At 41.7% G+C, this 12,214-nt stretch overlaps 1 protein-coding gene across 8 annotated transcripts in view; it reads left to right on the forward strand.

Moving 5' to 3' along the window:
- The window catches only part of LOC123992838 (neurobeachin-like), a 342,421-nt gene extending 334,810 nt beyond the window's left edge, over positions 1–7,611 (forward strand). For all 8 annotated transcript variants that reach the window (XM_046294393.1, XM_046294395.1, XM_046294397.1 and 5 more), the window contains 4 exons: positions 641–742; positions 2,544–2,740; positions 3,716–3,867; positions 4,511–7,611. In XM_046294393.1, coding sequence (XP_046150349.1) covers positions 641–742; positions 2,544–2,740; positions 3,716–3,867; positions 4,511–4,601 — 542 coding nt within the window. In that variant the 3' untranslated portion in view covers positions 4,602–7,611. The remainder of the gene's footprint in view (positions 1–640; positions 743–2,543; positions 2,741–3,715; positions 3,868–4,510) is intronic.
- Positions 7,612–12,214: the final 4,603 nt, after the last annotated feature.

Consider the following 12,214-nt stretch of genomic DNA (forward strand, 5'->3'; position numbering starts at 1 on the left):
TGGTTTGGGGGGGCTCAGTGTAGGCTGATTGAATCTTTTGTAGGGCATGTGAGCTGGATGAGTCCGTGGTCTCTCTGGAGGCCTCACACTGTCCTGGAACTGACAGGTCTGTTCTGGTCCTACCCTCTAAGGGACTGGAGAAGAGAGAGGGGTGAAAGGGAGGAGAGGGGAGAAGAAAGAGGGATGAGAGGAGAGAGGAAGGAAAGGACATATTATGGGGTGAGAGGAGAGAGGGGTGGAAGGGAGTAGAAGGGAGGAGAGGAGAGAGGGTTGAGAAGGGGAGTGACTCCAGGTGTCCAGGACCTCCCTTCACTAGCCTCTCCCCCAGCCGTCATCAATCATGGGACAGTGTGAGGGGAGGGTGGTTGGGGAAGGGATGATCTGCCGTCACAACATTTATATGACAATTGACAAGAACCTCGCTAGAAGCAGCTGGGTGGGTGTCACTCTCACAATGTCTGTGGTCAGTTATTTATCAACATAACAACACATTTGAGTCCTGGTGAATGCTCTTATTTCATAAAGTTACATTCTTCTCAATCGCTCCTAATAAGTGCATCCCCCAGTGAAGTGCGCTCTGTTGCAACGATCCCAAGCCATGGTATGTTGTCCTTAATAAAACCCAACTGTTGTGTTCCAGGTGACTACCCGGCACCGCGAGCTGTGCTGACCGGCCATGACCATGAGGTGGTGTGTGTCTCTGTGTGTGCCGAGCTGGGACTGGTCATCAGTGGAGCCAAAGGTCAGCAGAGACAGCCTGAGTCCCAAATGGCACTCTATTCCCTGTGTAGTGCACTTCTTTTGACCAGGTCCCATATGGCTCTGTTCCAAAGTAGTGCACTATCTTCTTCATCTAATAATAATGATTAATCTTGTTTATAAAGTGCTTTTCTCGCACCCAAGGCACTATAGAAAGAAGTACTATAAAATTGAAGTCACAGTATTTTAAAAAAAACATACATTTAAATAAAGTATGTGGACACCCCTTCAGATAAGTGGATTTGGCTGTCAGCCACTTATGTTGCTGACATGTGTATAAAATCGACCACACAGCCATGCAATCTCCATAGAAAACACTGGCAGTAGAATGGTATTACTGAAGGACTTTTAACGCGGCACAGTCATAGGATGCCACCTTTTCAACAAGTCAGTTCGTCAAATTTCTGCCCTGCTAGAGCCACCCAGGTCAACTGTAAGTGCTGTTATTGTGAAGTGGAAACGTGTAGGAGCAACAACGGCTCTGCCGCAAAGTGGTAGGCCACACAAGCTCACAGAACGGGACCACCGAGTGCTTAAGCGCCTAGTGTGTAAAAAATTGTCTGTCCTCGGTTGCAACAATCACTACTGAGTTCCTAACTGTTACTGGAAACAATGTCAGCACAATAACTTTTTGTTCAGAGCTTCATGAAATGGGTTTCCATGGCCGAGCAGCCGTACACAAGCCTAAGAACACCATGTGCAATGCCAAGTGTCTGCTGAAGTGGTGTGAAGCTCATCGCCATTGGACTCTGGAGCAGTGGAAATGCGTTCTCTGGAGTTGGTCCCCCCTTTTCCAGATGAAGTTGGTCTCCCCTTTTCCAGATGAAGTTGGTCTCCCCATCTGGAAAAGGGGGGACCAACTCCATGTTAATGCTCATCATTTTGGAATGAGATGTTCGACGAGCAGGTGTCCACATACTTTTGGGTAGCGGCATCAGCCAAACCCAGATTCGTCCGTCGGTCTGCCACATGGCGAAGCGTCACTCCAGAGAACGCGTTTCCACTGCTCCAGAGTCTAATGGCGGAGAGCTTTACACCACTCCATTCTACGCTTGGCATTGAGTATGGTGATCTTAGTCTTGTAGTTGGCTGCTCGGCTATGGACACCCATGTCTTGAAGCTCTCAACAAAAATGTATTATACTGACATTGCTTCCAGTGGCAGTTTGGAACTCAGTAGTGAGTGTTGCAACTGAGGACAGATGATTTTTACGTGCTGCACACTTCAGAACTTGGCGGTCCATTTCTGTGAGCTTGTGTGGCCTACCACTTTGCGGCAGAGCCGTTGTTGCTCCTAGACGTTTCCACCTCACAATAGCAGCACTTACAGTTGACCGGGGCAGCTCTAGCAGGGCAGAAATTTGATAAGCTGACAGGTTGGAAAGGTGGTATCCTATGATGGTGCCACGTTGAAAGTCACTGAGTTCTTAAGTAAGGCCATTCGTCTGCCAATATTTGTCTATGGAGATTGCATGGCTGTGTGCTCATTTTATACACCTGTCAGCAACGTGTGTGGCTAAAATAGCCCAATCCACTAATTTGAAAGGGTGTCCACATACTTTTGTTTATATGGTGTATTTGAGTTGGCTGATAGGATTGTAATGTCACATGCCACAGTACATAGTTGAGTTATCTCAGTTAGGAGTGGAATGTTGAGTATCTCAGTTAGGAGTGGAATGTTGAGTATCTCAGTTAGGAGTGGAATGTTGAGTAACATTCTTGAAACAGTGTGTGTGCATACGTCCGTGTGTGTTCGTGTGTAACTCTATCTTGCTCTCCCTCCAGAGGGTCCGTGTCTGGTCCACACTATAACAGGGGACCTGCTGCGGGCCCTGGAGGGCCCAGATAACTGCCTGTGTCCCCGCCTCATATCCGTGTCCAGCGAGGGCCACTGTATTATCTGCTACGAGAGAGGACGTTTCTGTAACTTCAGCATCAATGGAAAACTACTGGCTCAGATGGAGGTCAACGACTCAACACGGGTAAGACCACAGACACAATATGTGCCTAGTAAAAGTCTACACACCTTACACAGTCTTCACATTTTACTGTCTGAAAATGAAATATAAAAAAGGGATTCAATTGGGGAGGTTTTCCACCGATCTACAGAACCTACTCCACATTGTAAAAGTGAAAGAGAATTATATAACATTCTCCAAATGAATAATAATATATATATATTTAAATTAAGATATCTTGATTGCATTCTTGATTGCATAGGTCCTCACACCCCTTTTTTAAATCTGAATTGCTCAAGCTCAGTAAATTGTGTTTGTAATCATTGTTGGACAGCAGTATTCAAACTTAGTGCACTACATAGGGCCTAGGGTCTAAATATCTAAAGTAGTTTACTACATAGGGCCTAGGGTCTAAATATCTAAAGTAGTTTACTACATAGGGCCTAGGGTCTAAATATCTAAAGTAGTTTACTACATAGGGCCTAAATATTTAAAGGTTTACTACATAGGGCCTCTAAATATTTAAAGTAGTTTACTACATAGGGTCTAGGTTTACTACATAGGGCTAAATATCTAAAGTAGTTTACTACATAGGGCCTAGGGTCTAAATATTTAAAGTAGTTTACTACATAGGGCCTAGGGTCTAAATATTTAAAGTAGTTTACTACATAGGGCCTAGGGTCTAAATATCTAAAGTAGTTTACTACATAGGGCCTAGGGTCTAAATATCTAAAGTAGTTTACTACATAGGGCCTAGGGTCTAAATATCTAAAGTAGTTTACTACATAGGGCCTAGGGTCTAAATATTTAAAGTAGTTTACTACATAGGGTCTAGGGTCTAAATATCTAAAGTAGTTTACTACATAGGGCCTAGGGTCTAAATATCTAAAGTAGTTTACTACATAGGGCCTAGGCTGTGATTTGAGGTAGATGATGTTGTTATTGTGATGTATTTTTATGTTATTTATTATTATATAATTATTATGATGTGCTCCCTAGGCCATTATGCTGAGTAGTGATGGTCAGAACCTGGTGACAGGTGGAGACAACGGGGTAGTGGAGGTGTGGCAGGCCTGTGACTTCAAACAACTCTACATCTACCCAGGCTGTGATGCTGGTGTCCGCGCAATGGACCTATCTCACGACCAGAGGTTAGTCCTGTTAGTCCACCCAGTTAGGTTGCCTCTACAACAGGATCAATGGCTTGTGTGTGTGTGTGTGTGTGTGTGTGTGTGTGTGTGTGTGTGTGTGTGTGTGTGTGTGTGTGTGTGTGTGTGTGTGTGTGTGTGTGTGTGTGTGTGTGTGTGTGTGTGTGTGTGTGTGTGTGTGTGTGTGTGTGTGTGTGTGTGTGTGTGTGTGTGTGTGTGTGTGTGTGTGTGTGTGTGTGCGTGTGTGTGTGTGTGCTTGCGTGTGTGGTTGTAGAGCGGTATGTAGGCTGTAACACTGAAAGGGCCTGTGTGTTTCATGCTTGTCAGGGTACATTTGGGGAAACGGAACGTTCGCAGTTCAGTGAGCTTTGTTTTCTTTAAATAGAACCGGTTGCCATAGAGACAACGAAATTGCAGTGCAAGGTTCTGAAAGCACACTTGCCTTGGAGCAATACACAAGCGTCACTTTCCTCACACACACATACATACACACACACACACCAGACACACACCACACACACACTCCCTCACACACATACACACACCTATTGTGTTTATGTTAGTAAAGTAATGGGTCATATAGAGGTACATTGTGTTGATGAACATACTGTATTGTGTGTGTGTGTGTGTGTGTCCCCTCCCCCAGGACTCTCATCACTGGCATGGCATCCGGCAGCATTGTGGCGTTCAACATCGACTTCAACCGGTGGCACTACGAGCACCAGAACAGATACTGAGGGTTACAGAGACAGAGAGGCAGTACAACATGACCACAGGTTTGGAGGACACCTGGACACTACTGTTAACCAACTACACAGGTTAGCTGCTGTTAACTACCTATACAAGTTAGCTAATTACGGTATAAGAGTTAACTAATGCTAACTAACCTTAAGGTCAACTAACTAACCATAAACTGTAGGAATACAGCGGGGTCCACAATTATTAACACCCTTGATGAAGATTAACAATAATGACTGTATAAAATAAATAATTCTGAAACTGAGCTATATTATATGCTCCCAAAAATGTGAGAATTATATTATTTTATGTTAATAGAATTGCTTAGAGAAATAAATGTTGTTTAACAAGTTAAAAAAACTATTCTCAAAAAGGTGGGAGTGAAAATTAAAGCTCCCTGAAGATTCTTATAAATAAAGTTGTCAAAAGTGTAGTATTTGGTACCATATCCCGAGCATGCAATGACTACATCAAGCTTAGGATCCTACAAACTTGTTGGATGCATTTTCAGTTTGTTTAGGTTGTGTTTCTGATTATAGAATGGTAGAAATGAATGGTAAATAATGTATTCTGTCATTTTGGAGTCACTTTTACTGTAAATAAGAATATGATACGTTTCTAAACATTTGGTAATTAATGTGGATGCTGCCATGATTACAGATAATCCTGAGTGAATAATGATGAGTGGGAAAGTTACAGAGGGTCAAAATCATACCCCCAAGACATGCTAACCTCTCACCATTACCAATAACACGGGAGGATAGAATGTCTTGGGGGTATGATTTTGACCCTCTGTAACTTTCCCACTCAATGTATGATCTTTGACCTGTGATAATGTGAAGTACCCAAAAGGGCCACTAGATGTTTTGTGATAGATTACATAAAATCCTTAAAAGAAACCAAAATGCTGGTAGTTTATTGGTAAACTTTAAACATTTCCAGTAATACCCTCCCTTTGCAACCTATATTTTAAAATATATATATATATATATATATTACTTGTTTAACAAAATATCCCTTTCTCTGAGCATTTTTTTATTATTTTTTATTATACAATATGGCTCAGTATTTGAATGATTTATTTTCTACAGTCATTTTTGCTCATATTTATCAAGGGTGTCAATCATTTCAGACCCCACTGTAGATACTAAGGCGTAGAAAAAGACAGGTTAAAATATAGGTTAAAAGACATGGAGAAAAAATCCCTTCAACTGATGATCTTAGAAGAAGAGGTCAGTTATAATGCTACAGTGACAGTTTCTTTCAACACTGATTTTAAAAAAAATGATTTTATTCAACTGGTCATATTTAAAACTGTGAAAAATACAATAAACAAACCTACGGTTAATAACGTTTATACAACATTTGTATGTCAAATACATATCAAACTTGGGACACTTTTCTAGGAAAAAAGGAAAAAACTGTTGTATATAAGGATGATGGAAAGAGTTTATTTCCAGAAAAGATTTGAAAAGAACAAGACGTCTCCATTTAGTCTCCATCTAGTCTCCATCTAGTCTCCATTTTGACAGTTGAACCATAATTCTCTGTTCCAAACCGTGACCTGACTCCCTGACATCGTATCTTAGAGTGCGTCCAAAATGGTACCCTGCTCCCTTTATAGTGCACAACATTTGATCAGGACTCATAGGGTTCTGGTCAAAAGAAAGGCACTATAAAGGGATTAGCGTGCCATTTGGGACGTAGATTAGTTGGTTTGTAATAATGACTGATAGTTGGTCTCCCATCACAGTAGTCTATTGATGTAGGTGTCAAAAACAACCAATTGTTCTATGTTCATTTGATAATGTGTTTACATGTCTGTAAGGGCAATTTCAGAATTCTACGTACTGTGTGAAATGTGTCCATTGTAATTGTAATTTGTTTCTTAATCACGTTTCACATTATTAGCAGGAAATAACAATCATTGTAATGATTTCCATCCCATTTGTTGTTCGGTAACAATTTGATTTATATTTCAACAAAGGCAAGGATTTAAAATGACTTTTATCTACTTTTAAAATGACTACCACAGGCTAGTCAGGTTTAGCACTGAATTCTTTAGTCGACCTGGTTTGTATTTCCAGCTAATGGATTGATAAGGAAGGCAGTGCAAGACATCAGTTGTAGAAACTCTGGATGATAACTATGGCAACTCAATATGAAAACTATCAATACCATGAGTTTATTAAAGCCTGAAATCCAGACCTGTTTTGTACTACCATTCCACTCATTGTACTCTGTGTCATATGCCAAACATGACATGATATTTGGCATGGCAAGTAGTGGAAAGGAATGGAATGTTAGTGCAAACAGACTGATACTCAGGCTAAATGAAAGGTTGGGGCATGTAGCTAACCTAACCAATAACAGCCTATAGTCATCCAAAAAGGATTCTTCATTATTTTGAATAAACAGAAAATATTACAACAATGCTAAATATACCACATGTGAGTTGACAGTAAGATGAAAAGGAGAAAACTAAATGATATTATGCAAAGAGTTTACAGACAGCAGCCTAGCTAAACCAGGGGCTCTACATGCAGAGACCCACAGTGGCTGTAGTGTGGAAAATCCATCTTACTTTACTGGTTTGATTCATAATAACCATCCATATGAATTTGACATTCTGGGTTCATTTAGAATATTTGACAAATATTTGTGTAAGGAGGATTTAGCTAAATAAATGCATTTTATTTGTGTTGCCATTAGCACTGCAATTTGATGTCGTTTTTTTAAACAACATTTCTTATTGCTTTCAATTATTTGGTTAGATTTGTATGTAATATATTTTGTTGATATAAGTATATCATATGATTTTACAAGTTATTTGTATTTATCTATTGTTTTTTGCTTATGTTGCAATTTCTGAGGTATTTTCCTTGTGTTTGTTGGAAGCTGTTTTACATTAAGCTCTGCCAATATATACAGATTGATCAACTGTGCAATATAAAATTGGTTTCCTTTTTGTTGTATTTATAATAAAAATGAATAAAGCAAACTCTTATGCAGGTGAATTTCCATTCTTTATAGCAGTCTAAACATATCTAGTGCTATGTTTACCTAATAGTCTGGCATATAGAATAGAGTATGTATATGTATTTTACTAATAAACCCATGCACTAAAAGTTATCTCAAGAGTGGATGCTCAACGTGCTTAAATGTTTATTGTGTTAGTTGTTGTTTTACTACTATCTTCTGGATCTGGTACAGATTATCCTATACTGCCATCTACTGACTGGATGTTGTTATTGCTGCTGCTGTGGCTGCTGTTTGTAAATCCCAGATTGTTCTACTGTCGTCCCCCTGGAACGACGCAGCACAATGACCAGGCTCTCAGATTGAAGAAGTGATTTAGTCACAGGTTTGGCTTGATGATGACCACAGCTAAAGGGTTGCTTCTTCAAGAACAAAGACCATTCACTAACATCATCAGGAACAAAGACCATTCACTAACATCATCAGGAACAAAGACCATTCACTAACATCATCAGGAACAAAGACCATTCACTAACATCATCAGGAACAAAGACCATTCACTAACATCATCAGGAACAAAGACCATTCACTAACATCATCAGGAACAAAGACCATTCACTAACATCATCAGGAACAAAGACCATTCACTAACATCATCAGGAACAAAGACCATTCACTAACATCATCAGGAACAAAGACCATTCACTAACATCATCAGGAACAAAGACCATTCACTAACATCATCAGGAACAAAGACCATTCACTAACCATTCACAAAGACCATTCACTAACATCATCAGGAACAAAGACCATTCAAACATCATCAGGAACAAAGACCATTCACTAACATCATCATCAGGAACAAAGACCATTCACTAACATCATCAGGAACAAAGACCATTCATCAGGAACAAACATCATCATCAGGAACAAAGACCATTCACTAACATCATCAGGAACAAAGACCATTCACTAACATCAGGAACAAAGACCATTCACTAACATCATCAGGAACAAAGACCATTCACTAACATCATCAGGAACAAAGAACAAAGACCATTCACTAACATCATCAGGAACAAAGACCATTCACTAACATCATCAGGAACAAAGACCATTCACTAACATCATCAGGAACAAAGACCATTCACTAACATCATCAGGAACAAAGACCATTCACTAACATCATCAGGAACAAAGACCATTCACTAACATCATCAGGAACAAAGACCATTCACTAACATCATCAGGAACAAAGACCATTCACTAACATCATCAGGAACAAAGACCATTCACTAACATCATCAGGAACAAAGACGTGCTACTGGTAATGAATCCCAATCAAATTGGCTTCACATGTAGTCACTGAATCTTAAATATCATCGGTTAACAATACATATTTTGCACAGTAACATACTTTCAATCAGTACATTTTCTTTCTCTCACAACAGAATTTTGGGAACAAATGTCTTTTGGACAATTACATTCCGCAGATAGATACAGTCAACTCACTGTCCTTATCTCTCTAGACCTGTCAACTCACTGTCCTTATCTCTCGACCTGTCTGTTCTTCTCTCTCTAGACCTGTCAACTCACTGTCCTTATCTCTCTAGACCTGTCAACTCACTGTCCACTCCCCAGACCTGTCAACTCACTGTCCACTCTCTAGACCTGTCAACTCACTGTCCTTATCTCTCTAGACCTGTCAACTCACTGTCCACTCTCTAGACCAGTCAACTCACTGTTCTTATCTCTCTAGACCTGTCAACTCACAGTCCTTATCTCTCTAGACCTGTCAACTCACAGTCCTTATCTCTCTAGACCTGTCAACTCACTGTCCTTATCTCTCTAGACCTGTCAACTCACTGTCCACTCTCTAGACCTGTCAACTCACTGTGTCTCTGTCTACACCTGTCAACTCACTGTCCTTATCTCTCTAGACCTGTCAACTCACTGTGCTTATCTCTCTAGACCTGTCAACTCACTGTCCTTATCTCTCTAGACCTGTCAACTCACTGTGCTTACCTCTCTAGACCTGTCAACTCACTGTGTCTCTGTCTACACCTGTCAACTCACTGTCCTTATCTCTCTAGACCTGTCAACTCACTGTCCTTATCTCTCTAGACCTGTCAACTCACTGTGCTTCTCCCCCTAGACCTGTCAACTCACTGTGCTTGTCCCCCTAGACCTGTCAACTCACTGTGCTTCTCTCTCTAGACCTGTCAACTCATTGTCCTTATCTCTCTAGACCTGTCAACTCACTGTTCTTCTCTGTCTACACCTGTCAACTCACTGTCCGTATCTCTCTAGACCTGTCAACTCACTGTGCTTATCTCTCTAGACCTGTCAACTCACTGTACTTATCTCTCTAGACCTGTCAACTCACTATGTCTCTGTCTAGACTCACTGTGTCTCTCTCTAGACCTGTCAACTCACTGTCCTTATCTCTCTAGACCTGTCAACTCTCTGTCCTTATCTCTCTAGACCTGTCAACTCATTGTGTCTCTGTCTAGACCTGTCAACTCACTGTCCTTATCTCTCTAGACCTGTCAACTCACTGTCCTTATCTCTCTAGACCTGTCCCTGTCAACTCACTGTCCTTCTCTCTCTAGACCTGTCAACTCACTGCCCTTCTCTCTCTAGACCTGTCAACTCACTGTCCTTATCTCTCTAGACCTGTCAACTCACTGTCCTTATCTCTCTAGACCTGTCAACTCACTGTCCTTATCTCTCTAGACCTGTCAACTTACTGTCCTTCTCTCTCTAGACCTGTCAACTCACTGTCCTTCTCTCTCTAGACCTGTCAACTCACTGTCCTTATCTCTCCAGACCTGTCAACTCACTGTCCTTATCTCTCTAGACCTGTCAACTCCCTGTGCTTATCTCTCTAGACCTGTCAACTCACTGTTCTTCTCTGTCTACACCTGTCAACTCACTGTCCTTATCTCTCTAGACCTGTCAACTCACTGTCCTCTCTAGACCTGTCAACTCACTGTGTCTCTGTCTACACCTGTCAACTCACTGTCCTTATCTCTCTAGACCTGTCAACTCACTGTCCTCTCTCTAGACCTCAACTCACTAGACCTGTCAACTCACTGTCCTTATCTCTCCAGACCTGTCAACTCACTGTCCGTATCTCTCTAGACCTGTCAACTCACTGTCCTTATCTCTCTAGACCTGTCAACTCACTGTGCTTATCTCTCTAGACCTGTCAACTCACTGTACTTATCTCTCTAGACCTGTCAACTCACTGTGTCTCTGTCTAGACTCACTGTGTCTCTCTCTAGACCTGTCAACTCACTGTCCTTATCTCTCTAAACCTGTCAACTCACTGTCCTTATCTCTCTAGACCTGTCAACTCACTGTACTTATCTCTCTAGACCTGTCAACTTACTGTCCTTCTCTCTCTAGACCTGTCAACTCACTGTCCTTCTCTCTCTAGACCTGTCAACTCACTGTCCCTATCTCTCTAGACCTGTCAACTCATTGTGTCTCTGTCTAGACCTGTCAACTCACTGTGTCTCTGTCTAGACCTGTCAACTCACTGTGTCTCTGTCTAGACCTGTCAACTCACTGTGTCTCTGTCTAGACATGCCAACTTATTGTGCTTCTCAATTTCAATTAAATTCAATTTAAAGGCTTTATTGGCATGGGAAACATATGTTAACATTGCCAAAGCAATGAAGTAGATAATAAACAAAAGTGAAATAACAAATGAAACAGTAAACATTACACTCACAGAAGTTCCAAAAGAATAAAGACATTTCAAATGTAATATTATGTCTATAAACAGTGTTGTAACGATGTGCAAATATGGAATATAAAGAAATATTTACAAAATCACGCAAAAATTATCAATGGAAATCAAATTTATCAACCCATGGAGGTCTAGATTTGGAGTCACACTCAAAATTAAAGTGGAAAACTACACTACAGTCTGATCCAACTTTGATGTAATGTCCTTAAAACAAGCCAAAATGAGGCTCAGTAGTGTGTGTGGCCTCCACGTGCCTGTATGACCTCCATACAACGAATGGGCATGCTCCTGGACAGTCTGTGGTGCAACGTGGCGTTGCTGGATGGAGCGAGACATGATGTCCCAGATGTGCTCAATTGGATTCAGGTCTGGGGAACGGGCGGGCCAGTCCATAGCATCAATGCCTTCCTCTTGCAGGAACTGCTGACACACTCCAGCCACAATCTCTTGCATTAGGAGGAACCCAGGGCCAACAGCACCAGCATATGGTCTCACAAGGGGTCTGAGGATCTCATCTCGGTACCTAATGGCAGTCAGGCTACCTCTGGCGAGCACATGGAGGGCTGTGCGGCCCCCCAAAGAAATGCCACCCCACACCATGACTGACCCACCGCCAAACCGGTCATGCTGGAAGATTTTGCAGGCAGCCGAACGTTCTCCACGGCGTCTCCAGACTGTCACGTCTATCACATGTGCTCAGTGTGAACCTGCTTTCATCTGTGAAGAGCACAGGGCGCCAGTTGCGAATTTGCCAATCTTGGTGTTCTCTGGCAAATGCCAAACGTCCTGCACGGTGTTGGGCTGTAAGCACAACCTCCACCTGTGGACGTCGGGCCCTCATACCACCCTCATGGAGTCTGTTTCTGACCGTTTGAG

This window comes from Oncorhynchus gorbuscha, linkage group LG13 (genome assembly GCF_021184085.1).
Source record: "Oncorhynchus gorbuscha isolate QuinsamMale2020 ecotype Even-year linkage group LG13, OgorEven_v1.0, whole genome shotgun sequence".
Lineage (NCBI taxonomy): Eukaryota > Metazoa > Chordata > Actinopteri > Salmoniformes > Salmonidae > Oncorhynchus > Oncorhynchus gorbuscha.